The sequence below is a fragment of the Patella vulgata genome, chromosome 2, assembly GCF_932274485.2.
Source record: "Patella vulgata chromosome 2, xgPatVulg1.2, whole genome shotgun sequence".
NCBI classification, from domain to species: domain Eukaryota; kingdom Metazoa; phylum Mollusca; class Gastropoda; family Patellidae; genus Patella; species Patella vulgata.
Window position 1 is genome coordinate 40,448,344 of NC_065880.2, and position 18,104 is coordinate 40,466,447.

General features: G+C 32.7%; 1 protein-coding gene across 1 annotated transcript; it reads right to left on the minus strand.

Moving 5' to 3' along the window:
• Positions 1 to 7,447: 7,447 nt before the first annotated feature.
• Positions 7,448 to 18,033, minus strand: LOC126809792 (uncharacterized). Its single transcript, XM_050534571.1, has 5 exons — positions 17,956 to 18,033; positions 14,988 to 15,443; positions 13,971 to 14,170; positions 8,874 to 9,028; positions 7,448 to 8,232 (listed from the first exon to the last, which is right to left on the minus strand). Exons 2-5 carry the CDS (start codon positions 15,352 to 15,354, stop codon positions 8,097 to 8,099), a joined length of 858 nt encoding a protein of 285 aa, XP_050390528.1. The 5' UTR covers positions 15,355 to 15,443; positions 17,956 to 18,033; the 3' UTR covers positions 7,448 to 8,096.
• Between the last annotated feature and the right edge of the window lie 71 nt (positions 18,034 to 18,104).

An 18,104-nucleotide genomic window follows, 5' to 3' on the forward strand; every position in this document is an offset into this window, starting at 1 on the left:
CATGCAGTTGTTGCCCTCTCCCTATGATGGCATCTTTTGCTTCTTGTATGGCTTTTCGTGTTTCTTCTAATTCTTTCACTAATGCTTTATCTGCTGACCTCAGGTCTGATCTACTGTGACTTCTGACCTTTAACCTTTCTCGTGGAGATGATTCTGAGGCTGTGCTACTTTCTTTTTCTTCTTCAGAGGATGACCCAGACATCTATGAAGGAAAATTAATCATACAAGAATTTAAAAAAAAGTCATTTTAGCATATAATGCAAAAGTAGAACAGAATTTATGTTTTAGCCATGTGGATGTCTCTTGGGAAACCAGGTCTCGAGTTCGCTCCCAGTGTTGGCCGAGAACATTTCGGATAATCCGGCATTGTTTCTCCTTATTGTTGCTGCAAGGAACAGTGTCTAGTCATTTGGATGATACGAAAAACCAAGGTCCTGTGCATATTGGTATGCACGTAAAAGAACCCTTGAAAGCTGAATATGAAATAAGAGTAGGCCGTAGAGTCGCTATCCAGACAAATTTTCCCTCATACCCCACTGTAAGGTGTATGCACGTCTTCATTAGCCCAGTCGCTGCAGTAAAGTAGGACATTAAACCCCATTTTATTTAATTTGATGTGGCTCTCTCAAATGTATCAGGTGGTCTAAAAGAGGGTATATAACTGTTCTGAAGTATTGCTGCGGTGCTTTTGACACATATTATTTACAACTAACGTCAAATACCAACAAACATTTTGCAATGATTTATAACTTACTAATTCCACCTTTTCTTTGATGACTTTTGAATCTCCTGAAAGTGTATAATCAAAATAATATATGCAAACACAAATATCGATTTTAGGAATATCATTTTTAAAATATAAAACCATAACTAATTGAACAAGATACATGTATCAACTTAAACCCCTATATACAACAATATATGAAGTAAAAATAATAATTTGGGGAAGAATCAATGAATGGAAACTGAGTGCATCTTCTGAAACCTTTACAAGGGTGGCACAAAAACAAATGTGACATTCACTAGAATTTTTAATGGCTTACAATGTCAGTGCGGTTTCTCTACATTTTATTGGAGTCTATGTGAATGTCTTGATTTTCGTTTGTGTCTTTGTCTGGATGGCTCTATGGCTTTGCGAGTTCACTTACGTCATGTATTAAATGTTACATCCCACTTCTACCTCGTTGCCAGTGGCAACCTTTGATAAAACTATCCTGTTTATTTCTAATGCAGGCATAAAAGCATCCGTGTATCAAAAATTAACAGTACACTTTCCAGAAAGAGTACTGTTCATTTCCGACAAACAAACACTTTTATACAAGCATTGAAAATAAGCAGGATGAAAACAAACGCCTAGAAAGTCATAAATTTTATTACAAATAAATTTCAACGGACGAACCATCCGCCGATGCACACTTCACCATGATTGACCCACGTTGTGCAGTGTCCTTTACATAACGTTTAATATAATTGCAGTCCTCTACACCAGGGACAAGTTGTTTTGACGATGTGGTAGGCTCTATGTTCACCGACTTTGTCAAAACAACTTCGTCTTTCAATACGGAGTGCAGTCTAAAAAGAAACATGTGACTGTATAACACTCAGGGTAATGCAGCAAGACTCACGTGTAAATACTACTCAGGTCATTTCTCCACTGCAAAATCAGTCTACCACGAAATGTAACGTGAGGCACAGAAAGGGATAAATGAAAGAGCAGAAAGTATTTGTCACATTTCGCTTGACACGACTCGATAATAAATACAATTTTTCACATTTCGCTTCACAATACTCGATAGAAATGTGATGAAAGTGACTTATTAGCACCTTTCGTCGGTGTATCGGTGAAGATCAGGACAGTTTTGGTATCTTCACCAATACACCTCGGAAAGTGTGCTAATAACTACTACATACATGATTCTATGATAAGTACGCTCATGATCAATTGAGTTATTATCAAATTGGGGTTGGAGGGATAAAGTTACAGTCAACATCAGAAGCATAGCATAAAACATATCTATAAAGTATAGAAAGCCTTTACCAAAAGTAAATCCATGTATAAGTTGAGGTTTATTATCATCATTATAATCTTCTGAACCTATATAAGAATCACTGGGTAGAGGTGATACTGGTTGGGACACTAAAGGGATAGAGAAAATTAGACTATAACCAAAAGTCAAATATCTATGGGTTACCAATCACCAATTACCATTTGTAATGCTACGACTTCTTTCAGCTTTACAATTTGTAATGCCACTACTTATTACAGAAGAAATCATTGAATACATATATGTATTTTAGTTTCTATTAAAAATTCAACAAATTCATGCTAACTCAAATTAAATTAGAATTAAGATTTGGAGACATGAGGCAACCTAGTAAATGTGATTAACTATAGATATATATATATTTTGAACATACTTGAGTATTTCTGTAGATATAATAGCCTCTGTCTAACTATCATTTGATGGTCTGTCTGTATTAATGGTAGGATATATTTCCATAAACTGCGTTTCGAAGGTGTATCTAATATTATTTCCGTCTCTTCTAACATTGTATGAACATCTCTATATTAAAACATAAGTCAACATATTATGCCAACCATATGCAAAATATAAGATTAAAAAATTTACATGAGTGTTCTTGTCCTTTCTTATCCCCCAATGAACAATCTTGCTAAGTTATTGAATTCTGTACAGTATTTCACAGTATGATTTTATTAATTTGAATGTAAACAATGGGATAATAGTATAGGGTTCTTCCTAACCTAATGAACTATCTGACTGAGCTTAAAAACTCTGCTCTATATATCGTCTACAAGGTTTCATATCTCCAAACATATTGAAATCAGATAAAAATTGTGAAGTCTAGGGGGACCACAAACTAAAAATGTGATTTTTCGTACAATCAGGAGGCATAATCTAGGAAATTGTGGTCCGATATGCACGAATATCAACAGGAATCGAGATCTTTAGGTTGTCAAGTCTCTTCTAAATCGAATAAAAAATGGGACCTCTAGAGTGTCCACAAGCTAAAAATGTGATTTTTCATACAATCAGGGGCCATCATCCTGGAAGTTGCGGTCTGATGTGTGCAAATATTGAAAGGAACCGAGATCTTTGGATTATAAACAAACATTATAAGTTTCATCAAAATTGGATAAAAATTGTGACCTCTAGAGTGTCCACAAGCTAAAAATGTGATTTTTCGTACGATCAGGGGCCATAATTCATGAAGTTTTGATCCAATACATGCCAGTATCAAAAGGAACTGGGATCTTTTGGTGATAAACCTATATTTCAAGTTTTGTCAAAACCGGATAATGTGACCTGTAGATTGTCCTCAAACAAATTGTGCACAGACTTCAAGATGGGCAGACGGACAGGGGTGAGGACAATATACATCCACATGAAAGTGAGGGTGTATAAAAAAGCCATAACTTACTTATTTTCTTCATAATGCTGTAAGATTTGTTTTAACTGTAATCGTTCGTTAGACGTTAGAAGAAACTCAAGCTGCTGTCTAAATGATGTAGTCTCCTGCATAGAATTATCATCAATGTAACTACCTAAAATAATTGAACATTCAAAATAAGAGTAATCTGCAACAAAGATTAGACTATGGTCTGTCAGGGCTGGGGTAATGGTAATGGATAATGGTAATGGAATGTAATCATTACATTTTTTAAGTAATGGTCATGATGCCAGAGGTATATCATATACACTGTCCCAGGTATAAAGTCAACAAATGCATAAGCATATGGGGATATTTGCACAGTAAATATGATAATCTGTTACTTACTATTGACATGTCCTAGTAATGGCGAAGATTCTTGATATTTCTGTACATGGACACATTCTAAAGACAAAAAAAAACCACTACATAGACCAGGGCTTGTTTGATAGGATCCTTTTTATGCCATGTTTAAAAATTATTCCCAGAACTTGTGCATTAGGATTCACAAGATTTAGTAAATATGAAAGTAAACGACATATAACTCTGTGATTTGCTTTTTGATAGGGTTCCTCATCGGCGGGGCTAAGCGATCAATGCCACCAAGTCTTTAAAAATATTCCATATTTGTCCTTCATTTACAAGCTTTAAAAGTTAAAATATGGATCAGCAAAACATCTTCCGAATTTATGATCTGAAAATTTTGAACATTGATTCCATTCTTTATGAATTGTGAAATTTTTTATAAACAACCGATAAAGCTTTCAGAAGTCTGAATATTAATGGTGAGGTAACTCCATAATTTGCAAAACTCAAAACTTCTATGTAAAACTTTTTAATTTTTATAGGGGTCTTTCTTACCATCAAATGAATAATGTCTGAAAGTCTGATAATAATCTGACAAGTCAAGTTAGATGGAACAATGGACGAAGGTGATGACAATATACATCCACATTAAAGTCACACTTACTGTTATCTGTAATCTATGTACATGATTGGGTAGGTTGATAATATATTATTTGCCATTTTGTAGCTAATGCAAAAGGTTTAAGAATTCACACTATATATTCTTGCTCTAGTTTTTAAATCATTAAAGAAAGGGTTTACGTAGTAAAGTGCCAAAAAAACAGATTCCAATTTTTGAAAATTAGAAAAATGTAAGGGTACTTTCTTCAATAGCTAAGTTCTAAAAGATTTCTTAAAATATTAAAATTATAAATGTAAGTAAGACTCTCACCAAGCAGTATATCCTGAGTAAGACTGATACGGTGAAGACAATATTGTTGATGTTCCAGCGGTAGACGAGCAATGATAAACATCCACAGAGTTTTCTTCGATGGACTGTCTAACATAGTAGCTACTTCACTGTGTAGATCCACAACATTTCTTTAAATACAATTATAATACAATTTAATATCAGTTATATTAAATATGATTCTTTAATGTAGACATCCACTACATTACATAAATAAAAAACAAAATAAAACAACAAGCAAAAGGAGATAAGCAATCTGCTTTTGGTGTAATATAAACATTTTTGAAATGCACAGTCCATAAAATTTCTGTCATCTCCATGAACATTTTTTGATATTAGTTATTGTTATGTTTTCAGTTTTTAGACTTCCAAAGGAAAATTGCAAAATTTCAATGAATTTTTAAATCCAATACTCCCATTACTTACTTCGATAATTCATAATTCTGTAAGGCCCTTTTTATATAAATCTTTTCTCTGTTTGTTAATAAGAAATCTGCCTGTTGAAACAATTTATAAAATTTATGGCATGTTTCAGTAATAAAGTAATAATGTGAAAAATATGACAGTAACAACGTTCATATTCTCAAAGAATCAATCTGAGTAAAACTTTGTCTCAAGAATGAGGAAGATATAATGTGGAGATTTGGCTAGATATAGATAGAGAATGAAAAAGATATATTGTGGAAAATGATAAAAAAATTCTAAATACAAAATTAGATTAGGTTACAGTAAATTATAGACAAATCTTTCCCAAGTAAATTTAGAAATTAAATATCTTTCAATAATGACAAATGTATGAATAATTTACCCTTTCTTGAAAGGTTCTGCCCTCTTTATCAAGATGATTTTGACTTGTTAACCAGTCTATGGAAGCATGACTAGAAGCTGATGATTCTGTTGACATGGAATACATACTTGCAGATGGAGCTGAAACATACAAATTTGGAAATTACTGTTAAAATTGTGGAAGGTTACATTTACATCATCTTACATTTATGTCAACCTGGGCCCTGTTTCTCGAAATCTGAACTAAAGATTAAGTCCAAATTTTAGTAGATACTTCAATTTTGATTGGCTAAGCACTAAAATCAATCTAATATTATCCAATCAAATTACTAAAAATTGGATTTTATCTTAGTTAAAATTTCGTGAAACAGGCCCCTATATTCATTTCATGTTCATCATCATCTACAATGGATATTTTCATGTTCACCTTAATCTACAATGGATATATGAACCTTTTTTACTTGTAGATATATGTTTAACACATGACACAATTATATGGAATACAAATTACTTAAAGAGTTTATTACATTCTTTGCTTGATAAAGACGGGAGAATCCTCGTCGAAACGTCGCTGTAATAAACTCTTTAAGTAACTTGTATTCCATATAATTGTGTCATGTGTTATTCTCATCCAGTTACTAAATGCCACTAAAACAATTTAGATATATGTTTATATTGAAGATATATTCTGTATAGCACGCTTCAATGTAACAGTTGGGAAGTGAAGGACGAAGGTGGTAGCCTAGGTGAAAAATAAGATTTATTACATCTAGGAAGACTGTTATAGGTGATTTTTACTTACAGATTCCTTCTTCACATCGTAATATTTCTATAGTTGGAGCTGATCCACTGTCTTGTAATAACTGACATAAAGGACCATGACCATGTTTCCTATCATAGCATAAATATATAAATAAAACTCAATAACATCCATGTATACATCTCAACACGTGAAATACATATTAAATCACTTGCTTTCAAATGTATTTTACTGAATGTTTTAATAAATGGGATCTAGTAGTTTATTGTTGCTTATTTCCAATTAAAATACAGATGTGACGTCACCCTTTGATGTTGGCGTACCATTATTTCAAATAATCGTACGGGCAACTTGCCAATAGTACTTTATTCATACCAGTGAGATATTGGACTAGTGTGACGTAAAAGCTCGTGCGGAGTGTCAGTATTTTAAGATGTTTAATGGTCTCGAGCTTACGACATTGCGTAATATATTGTAAAAACATTCGGGCCTACGGCCCTCATGTTGTTACAATATATTACTTAATGTCTCGCTCTCAACCATTAAACAATACTTAATCTGGTTGTATCAAATTTCTAGTGAATTCTATAATAAATTGATTCAGTATTTTCTGAGAAAAAAGCATCTTTAGAAAGGCATACCCATTAGCTACATGTATTTTTAACTGGTCTAGTTGAATCGAGCAAGCTAAGTTGCTAAAAAACATGGCATAATTGACATGTCTGCATGTTTTTTTTACTACATAAAATTTAAGGTCATACAAAAAAATATTCTGGTTCTCAGTCAATTCTTCAAGAAAATCCAATGTTAGAGGGATGTTTTAATTTTTGCATTTTATTTTGAAAAAAAGACCATGTTACTAAGTGACTTATTATAACAGACAGTTAAACACCCACTTATAGATTAAACTTAAAGAAATTAACTGACCAACCTAACATCTATTCCATTTAACTTCATAATATAATCATTAGCTTGTAATCCTGCTTTCTCGGACGGTCCGTCTCTGTCAACAGATTCTATATAAGCTGGGTTACTTCCCTTTATAACTAAACCAAAACTACCTGCATCTCTTATGACTTGAATTGTTCTAAAGAAAAATTTACATATATTTAACAATTTATATATTCAAATATGTACATTGTATAACCATAATCAAGAATATTGATACAGACATATATCTTTTCAAAAGAGGCTTACTTTAGAAATGTTTCTGTTTAAAAATCTTCTTTGAAAATTTCAGGGAGATGCACACTTACTAACTTAGAGGAGCTGGGTTCAGTCCAGCTGTTGGTCTAGAAGGTTCTCAGGATTTGGAGGGGGAGTGGGGAGTGGTTGGGGGGGGATGGGTGAATGGTAAGGTCTGTCATTGAGTCAACTGGCATGGTTTTGATTCCCTGGTAGTATGTGACAAGGACTAGGGTCGTCCGTCCAACCTTGTGGGTTCTCTCCGGTACTCCGGTTTCCCACTGCTAAAGACCCCTAAGCGCAAGCTAATTATTTAAATAAAATTAAACCATACATGTATGTTAGACACAAAATGACCTAGTTTGTGCCAAGTGGTCGTTAAACCCCATTTCTCTCTCTCTCCTCATTTTCACATATCAGTGATGCAACAGGATACAGGATCTGACAGGGAACATCATCTGGTCATTTCAGTGGTACCAAAAATAGAGGGCCAGTGTACATGTATGTATGTATGTATGTACACATTGAAGTGCACATAAAATATATCTTGACAGGTGGAATACGAAATAAGAGCAAGTTCCCCTAATAGCACACTCTGCATGGCATATGTCTGTCTTCATCAGCAGACAAGTAGTCTCTAAAACTCCATTTTGTTTCATCTTACTTTCTAAATCCAGTTTTATGTGCTGCAGGTCCTGATTTAATACTGCTGGCTTTCTCACTGGTAGTTGGTGAATGACTTCTTCCTTTCATTAATTCATCATAATGATTTCTATAACTTGGTGGAACAAATGGTCTAAAATAATAATCATCATTTTATTAAAGCAATTTTTAAAACTTTTAAAACCAAGTCAAATAAACTATCAGGAACTTGAAACATGGTTACATAAATCTATAATAAGAGGACACTGTCATTAATAAATGCTTCATTATAATGCAAAGAGGACCAGATGAAAATCTTTTGAACTAAACTCAATCCCCTAAAAAAAAATAATGCTGCAAAATGAATCGGCACTATTTTAAGAATGTCATTGTTAGATATAGTTTAGTCAATAAAACTGGTTAATTCTCTGTAAAAGACATCCTAATCTTGAACCAATGTTTGAAGATATGTAATACTTTTCCATCCGCAAATTCTACCCTATCCCTAACTGAAAAGGTAAACTTCTATTGAGGTACATGTAAGTGATCATCACAATTATGAGGTCACTCAAAGAGCTTCATATTTTGAAGAGAAATTTTCAAAATCGGTTCACATTAATTTTCGCACTGGATTTTTGTGTACTGGAATCTATCTTTTTCAATGAAATATCATAGACTTGCCTAATACCGGGAATACCATCGGCACAATCTAACAAGAGATGCATGGCACATAAAGGAATAAATTATATTATTCATTATAAAAAGAATGTACATTTAAAAGGTTTCCATATTAACCTTATCTGTCTAAGAATTCTACGTTGCTGTGGCGTCTTAAGAACTGTATGTAAAGCATGTGCTAATAGTGTTACATCTCTATCTTCAGCATATTGTTTTAATATTCCTACAACAGCCATTTTCTTTTCATAATCATCTCCCAGTACTGAATTCATCTACAAATAAAATAACAGAAGTATCGTAATATTTTCATACAAAACTCCATTATCACATTACATCTGTGCTCAAATCCCTTCACTGACTGTCCATAAACAGATGTATTCAACATAGAGTAATCCTCCTCACTTATAAGTGCATCCATGGTTTAGCTCCTGACTACCTGAGTGATCTACTACAGATCTAAAGTGGAGAAAGAACAACTTGGTCAACATCAAAACACAACCTTTTCGTTCCTAAAACTTTGAAAGTTTCTTGTGGTGATAGGGCCTTTGCAGTTGCATCATATGGAATGAACTCCCAGCAGCTTTAAAGGAGTCCTTTAAATCATGCTTGAAGATAACTTACTTAATTTTGAATACATGTACATAACATGACAGTGCGGCTAAGTGCCATTGAGTAGAACAGTATAATCAGAGGTGCTATATAAATTAGTTATTATCATATATCACTGTTTAACTATTTACAATTCAAACTCTTTTCTAAATTTATGAATAAAATTATTTCAGAATATGGGGATCTTTCTTGACCTTCGACATACTGAATATTTAGCGGGTTCGTCTTTACACAAGATTTAAAAAAAATCCATTAAAGACTGTAGCCTCTATCATGTTCACAAGGTTTTCGTAAAAGGGAGCATAACTCTGGATTGGAAGGATGTGGAATGCTCAACCTCCCATGACCACAATGATGAAAAAAATCTGTTAAAAACTGTAGTATACAAGGTTTCAGGAAAGTCAGCGTTTCTCATGGAAAAAAAGTATGGAGCACTGAATTTTAAATAGGGTTTAACCTCTCATGACCCCAAGGTTTTCAGAAATGTGAGCTAACTTCGGAAAGGAAGGTCGAGGAATGCTTGATATCAGTAGGATTCGTCCTCTCATGCCCTCAATGCATCTCACCATCTACCATGTTCACAAGGTTTGGGAAATGGTCTCTGGAATAGAACATTGCGGAATGCAGAATATCGATGGGTGTCATCCTGTCATGATAGCATCTATGTCTCTACAACAACTCATCCAAAAGAGTTCATCCTCTCATGACCCTAAGGCTTCAAGCCAAATTTTTTTTCAAAAAGTTGTTAAAGACTGTAGTCTCTATCACGTTAACTATAGAAAGGAAAGATGTGGAACACGGAATATCAGTAGCAGTAAGGATCAGCCTCTCATGAATATGATGCTTAACAGCATTTGAAAAAATTGTGACCAAAACTGTAGCCTTAAATGTGTTCACAAGTATTTTGCTTACGGACAGGGTGACAACATAATACGTCCAGGCTGAAATTTGGGCGCTTAAAAATTGTATGTTAGATAGGATACTTTTAAATGGTCAATTGTATTTCAAATGCTTACATGGGTAAATTCTGGATCATTATATTTTATCAGTAAGAGTACTTTTAATTGTGTATAGTCTTAAAGTCTATGACTGCTGTTTATTCTGGTAAACCTTCTAAATAGATTAGATTTATTTCAAACTTTAATAATACTCTCTCCATGTGTATAATATAACAAATATTCTGTAACATATATTCTATGTTCATAAATCAATTTCTGTATATTGTAGTATTTTAAGCATGTGTGATATTGATTTCATGTGGTCAATATACATGTATATACTATACCATTACAATTTAATGAATGTATATATTCAGGGAAGATTAGATAAGCGTCTAATTTTCTTTTGCAATTTTAATGATTTTTCGATCTAGAACAAACGTACTTAATACACTTGTGGTTTCATACCATGCATGTATATAACAATTAACATTGCAATAGTTATCTTATATAGTAATCTGCATCGATTTGTTCATATAACAATATAACTCTGATTTCATATTATATAAAAACAAAGAAAATTTGACCATGACTCATGATAAAGCTAGCCTCATTTTAACAATTTTGCCTATTGCTTTTCACTTTTTACATTGTTGTTAACCTTTGCAGGAAAATGACTTTCTGAAAAACTGAGTGATACCAGGTGTTCTAGAAAGAAAATAATACATGTACCGGAATTCTTTCACGTCAAGAGCAGAGGGTACATGGCAGAAACTGTACAAACAGAATGCACTGAGCAAATGGGGTTTAAGTCCACTCGACACAAACCAGGTCATTTTGGGACTAACATATGGTTCAATTTTATTTCAATAATTCACTTGCACTGGGGGACCCTGGAGAAAGCCCATGAGGTTGGACAAGTGATTCTACTCCTTGTCACGTACAACCGGGGAATCGATCCCATACCCGTTGACTCAATGACAGACCTTACGATACAACGCGTAGCGCTAACCATTCGGCCATCAACCCCCCCCCCCCCACTAAGATAAGAGAAATCCAACTGTAAATAAAATATAATGTATAAAAAGCGTTGAACGTCTCAAAGGGTGACACACCACATTTTCAAGGACATGGCTTTTTCCTTTCATAGATTAAAATTGAAAAAAGCAGTGAGTGAAAAACAACAAGTTCAACCCCACCTATGTTGTTTTCTGTAAGCTTCGTCAAGCTGTGGTTATGAACGCCTGATTCTGGTCACAAATGAACTGTCCACAAGAAGATAAGAAAAGAGAACGCAAATAGTGATTAGACCCTGTATGATGCTAGACCCATATGGTAAAAATCAAAGTATACTGGATGATGTCAGTAAAAGAGAAGAGAGCAGATGAAAACAGTAAAAGTAAATAAAATCCAAGTGTGGATTTTAAGACCATATGCAATTAAAACTAAGTCTAGTCCTACAAAAACATACTGGTCCATCATATTATTCATATCTATCGAATCTAACTGCGAAGTTATGGCCATTTAAAGTTTATAGGTTTTTTTTTCTCACCACCAATTTCTGAGCCCATTCTTTATTCATTTTCATGGCACATAAATGTGCTTATATAATTACAGTAGCTGTGAATAGGAGGAGGGGGTCCAAATCTAGGGCGACATCCACAATCCCAACCCACAATGAATGTCAACAAAATATTTAATAAATCATTCCCAAAATATTGAATACACTGAACGTCCAGTAGAACATAGATCATATTGCCTATATAGTTGTTTGTCGATCGTTATCTCCCAGTAAAGCAGTTTAATTCAAGTTGATATAAAGTTCATGTCTTTTAATTATGATTGCTGTTGATTTTGTTATTATTTTTTGTGAATCTTAGGAGCGCTTAAACCTGTGTCTGCGAGAGAAAGAGTCGTTTCATCAAAATAGCCCAAACAGAACATTTCAGATATTTGTTGTCTGTTTTTTTTGTGTAATGGCTACAGTTCAGAGGCGGATCATGGGAAAATGTTGACATGATTTCTTATTCCAGTTATAGCATACTACAAGTTTACGATAAAAAGAGCAATCAGTAGTTTAGATTCCTTACATAGATGACCTAAAATTAGTACATCAATGAAAAAACAAACTAATCAGACATACATAGATGGAAGAATAAGAAATAAGATCTGAAGGCAGCCTTAACAACAGGTACATGTAGTAGAGAATTTATAAATAATTAATAAAACCTGGTAAATAATAGATATAAGAGAGTTAATTAAAGAATTGTGACTTTGATTGGATCAATAGACAATAGATAGATGAAGCTAATGATAATTTGATTGGTATATGGCCCAATCACATGTTCAATTGATTACCATCATCAAAAGTCCATGTATTTTTTAGGCTTTAATATAAATGTACACATAAATATCTATAGCCAATATTCATATTTTTTTTCAATTCTAAGAGAAGTTAAAAGGTCAGTTTTGGAAATTGATTAAAAATTTAAGTACATCTACAGTAGACTGCATTATAGAATAATGTTCCAGGTATGCATAGAAGATCAAAAGGATCTTTAAACCAGAAAAGATATTTTAAATCATTTCAGGAATTGTTCAATATAATCCAAAATATTCAAATTACTATATTTTTATCACATTATTTGTGATATACAGTATAACTGTGAGAAATTTAGTAATCAATACACAGACTATATGTTTATAGGCGACTCTGTTTTATGTAAATCTGCATCTTAATATATTATATTATTGTATTCTTAACTACATAACAGTATAGATATTTATCTTATTGTTTTGTTTTTAACCATTGAAAATTCATATATAATATAGATGTGTTAAATATTTCAAATAAATGACAAATGTATAAAAATGTATATCCTATTTAATTTATAGAGGCTAATTTCCTAAAACAAAAGAAAATCGATTATAGACTGCATATACAATATTATTAATTTTTGGTGAATGACCTTTATTCTAAATTTCCATTGATTTCTGGAGGTGGATCATAAAATGGTACAGCCATGCATGAGTGTGATATTACAATACATGTATTGTAATATTTCTCTAGATATATTATATGATTACTCATTATTTACTTGAAAAATAAAATATCTCAGATTTAAAGCAACATCTGCTGCAACACACAGCTGATTGTTACGAGGTAGAAACTGATCGACAGATTTGTACGAATACCTAATTATGCCAATATTGCTAGTGATCAATTGACCTAGTTTCTTAATTGAACTAGATTTAAAATATGTCACCAATAGCTTATAATAAATTAACTTACATGTATAAAATTTACAATTCTATTGGGTAAATTTAAGAAAATTATCAACTTTTTCTTGACCATTACAGTATTGAACACAACACACTCTGATTGTGGGATTTTCTATCATTTTTCTTTGAGCTTCTATTTGTTTGTTATATATTTTTTGTTTCAAACTACTTTATAGTTATCTCAAAAACAAATATCCGAACCAAATAGTTAACAAATTATCAGATCTATAGTTGCACAGCCAGAGTTATCAAAGAGCCACTCAATAAAGACTGACTGGTGTTCCTTACATCTAAATTGTAAAATCAGAGATTTTTTCAACAATTTGGCCCATTACAATTACTGTAGGCTCGTATAATAATATTCATGCAAATAACACGGAATTACCTTTTCGTGAAGATCTTTAGCTCTGTGATCTTGAAGTCTAAACTGGAATTTATTAATGTTTTTATCATCTTGTACCATATTACTAGTTCTACCAACAGGTATGGTAAGTAATACTAGTTTACCTTGCTTATATGTTAGTACATTTTCTATATCTTGTATATTTGCTGCACTCATACCATTTACAGCCAATATAATATCACCTAAAACATGGCATTAGAAATTTTAGAATTTGATAATGTACATATATGTATATCACCCTCATATGACTCTTTAAATCAAATACATACATAAAAATGTATTGCAAATTTCAATCAAATTACTTTATTCTGAGCAAAGTTATGAATGTTTGAAGTTCTGACAAGAAAAGCGTAATCTAGATTGGCAATTAAGGGTGCGGGTCATCTTATTCGATTAATATCAAAGCCATCAAATGTTCTAGAGAGTTGATTAAGGGCTTGGCATGTGAATATTTGGAGTATGAAAAAAATACCTTCAATAGGCAGATTTTCCCAAATCAGGACAAATTAAAATTAATTCTTAAACATACATGTACATTATGCAAGAGCTAAATCTGCCTATTGCAGGTCTTTCTTTAGGCCTTAAATGTTATCTAAATTATTAATTAGACATTAATTAACTTATCCAGACCATAATCAACTCTTGATGGCATCGGATTTCTCTGATATTAAATAGATTAGAACAGTTCAGCCATATTTTGATTTAATTTTAAAATGGAGGAGCGAGACTGAGCTTAGAACAACCAGTATGGTGGTTGAAATTATTGCACATGTCTTGTCAAACCTTCGAAGGCTAATATCTTTGCTTGCAATAGAGTAATTTGAATGAAATTTTCAAATTATTCATTTTACATTATCTTTTTTTGAACAATTATAGCAAGAATGACTAGCTCTTTATCTAAATCTTACATAATGTATCTTTAATTAAAGTCAATGGACATCATTTGAGAGATTGCTGAATCCCTTGTAAACTACAATATAATTAAAATTTTTGTGTTACCTTTACGGAGGCCTGCCATATAAGCTGGTCCACCAAATTCAACACTTGACACCACCAACGGTCGGCCATTTTTACATGTAAACCCGTATCCAATAATGTGATTTGGAAGAATATTAATTTCTTGCAGACAAGCCACTACTTCTAAAGTTGGATAAGTCACTTGTGATCTTTTCACCAGGGCTTTTATTTTCTCTGATGGTAGATTTGACACATCTTGCCCCTGCACCTCTAAAATTTGATCTCCAGGTATAAGTCCAGCTTTTTTTGCTACACTGTTGTTTTCAACAGCAATAACATAACTTGGTCCATATCCATAAATTTCAAAGCCACAAGATTTTGGCCATGTCTGTGGATTTCTGAAAGGCATTTTTTTTTCTTGTCCAATTTATCTGTGAATTAACAATTACTGTAAATGACAGCAGTCAACTGAAGTTTGATAATCCATTTCTTTCAAAACTACAATAAATATAAGGTTAAGAAATCTTTTAAATCAAATATTTATCTACATGTATATGAGTGACCTATCTAGCTAAGAGAAGTATATTGTACGTATAAGATAAATATGAGGAAACAATATAAATAATATATAATATAGTTTTCATGTACTTGTAAGGAAAACATGGTATATTTATTGACATTTCCTACATTGATTAAGGGCATGGTCTCTTAATCTTATTACATAGACCTATAGGTTATTTGCTTTATCATGTACACAAAGTCATCAATAAAGGAACAATTGTCAAACATTTGTACAATGAACAATTATTCTTTGTCTTATAATTATAGGCACAATAAATGAAAAATGGTTGAAACTCATTTAAATTAAGTAAATTAGTGTTTGAAATGAAAAAAGATGACAAAAGAAATGAAAGAAATTCTCATAAAATTTCAACATTTTCTAATTTGATTGGCACATTTTATGTTTGTTTGTGTTCACATGTTATTAGTATGCACTTATACATTTCCTATCAATTTTTCACAAAAAACAAATGCTGCACAACTGAACAACAAAATCATCACGAAACAAATACTATCGGAGGAATAAGGTACAAATAAATAAATATTCCAATAGCAGTGACATACTTGCTTTCTTTTTCAAAATAGTAATATTGGTACAATTTTGGATAGTTTTATGCTTATGGGAGCTCAAGTAAATAATATTTGTAAACTGTACTATTTTAATATCAGAAATTTAGTTAAAATTTTTAACTGTAGCGGCAACTATATAGTAAGTGCAGGGGGACTGCACCACACAAAATTTAAACAAAAACACAAATACACGGACAGGACATCATACTCAGGAAAACACAAACATACAGACAATTGAAAAAAAGTGAATGGATCCGGGGGCTAGCCGTAAGCGTCCACTGCGCTGTACAGTCCCGGGTCTGTAGTGACACAGACGTCACTCAAATTTGAAAACAATTAGGAATACAACCTTATCGATTAGATAACTTTAATTCACTTTTACTTGGTTTTACCTTTAAAGCTTATAGATAAATTACAACCAGCGACTGCCAGGCAGGATATGCCCACATTTTGCAAAAGATGGATAGAGAACAAGCTAAAAAAAGCGATTTTTTGTACAATCAAGGGTCATAATTCAGGAAGTTACAATCCGATATGCAAAAATATCGCAAATAACCAGGATCTTTGGGTTATAAACATGTATTTCAAGTTTTAGAGGGCCCACAACCTTGATATACCATATATTTACACTATTTGCGTACGAGGGGCGGCCATTCGAACTCGGCCATCATTAGCGTGTAACAAGCTAAAAACAGGATATTTCGTACAATCAAGGATCATAATTCAGGAAGTTACGATCTGATGCGCGAATATCAAAAAGAACCAAGATCTTTGGGTTATAAACATGTATTTCAAGTTTCATCAAAATTGTGGCCTCTAGAAGGTACACAACCTTGATATACCATATGTTTACGTGTGAGGGGTGGACATTTTGTCTGGCAGTTTTGGTCCTATTCTCTCGAAATTCAAACTCAACCAACTTTACGGTGTAACGGTGATATATTTAAAAGTTTTTTTAAATCGGATGATTAACTGTGTCCTCTAGAGAAACCACAAGCTTAAAACGGGGTCTTTCGTACAATCAGGGGCCATAATTCAGGAAGTTATGGTCCAATATGCGCCAATATCGAAAGAAACTAAGAACTTTAGGTTATAAACATACATTTCAAGTTGTATTAAAATCAGATAAAAATGTGACCTCTAGTGTGTCCACAAGCTAAAAACGTGATTTTTCGTACAACCAGGGGCCATAATCCATGATTGAAAGGAACCAAGATTTTTGGGAGATAGACCTATATTTTAAGTTTTGTCAAAATCGGATACAAATTGTGACCTAATATAGAGTGTCCACAAACTAATTGTGGACAGACAGACAGACCTCAAGGCGGACAAGGGCGACAACAATATACAGCAATATGAAAATCTGGGCGTATAAAATAAAGAGTACACACAATACTGCAGCTAGTGTTCTTTTAACTATAATTAAGTAGCCATTCTAGTTTAGAAAACAAGTTAATCAATTTTTACTAAAACACAGAATTTTAAAATGGACTTTTCTAAAAATACAAATCAATTATCTCTCACCTCTGTCAATTATTCATCTGTATTACTGTATCCTTTCAGTAATTTCATAAAAATTAAACTATTCATTACTCTTAATTGCATCTTTGTGCAATAAATTATGTGATGTTATTATATGTATATATATTTATGGTTTGATTCAATAAGATATATATATGATATATACATGTGTTAATTGATAACTTAGATTGATGTGTCAACTAACCCACCAGGTACAAACTTCTGTCAACTTTGTCTAATGCGAAGACTTCATCCCAAGTAAATTTTGCGGGAAATACAATATAAACTTCCTATAATAGTTTGTTGTTTTTTATAGTTGCACATTTAATGAACAGTAAATTTATAATGTATACAATACCTGTAGCTAATGGCACATTCTTTCATAAATTCAATGTTGTTCACGTTCACCAATAAATTTCAGGTCAGTCCATCTGCTTCGAACAAAAAATCAATATTATTATAGATCACGTGACAGCACCTGCACAGCTGTTGATGTAAACTTCCGGT

Excerpts from the sequence above, each read along its gene's own strand:
- LOC126809792 (XM_050534571.1), bottom strand. The coding sequence starts at position 15,354 with ATGCCTTTCAGAAATCCACAGACATGGCCAAAATCTTGTGGCTTTGAA. Across the intron at positions 9,029-13,970 it reads CTAAAGATCTTCACGAAAAG|ATGAATTCAGTACTGGGAGA; the intron begins GTAATTCCGTGT and ends TTTTATTTGTAG. Across the intron at positions 8,233-8,873 it reads AGAATTCTTAGACAGATAAG|ACCATTTGTTCCACCAAGTT; the intron begins GTTAATATGGAA and ends TTATTATTTTAG.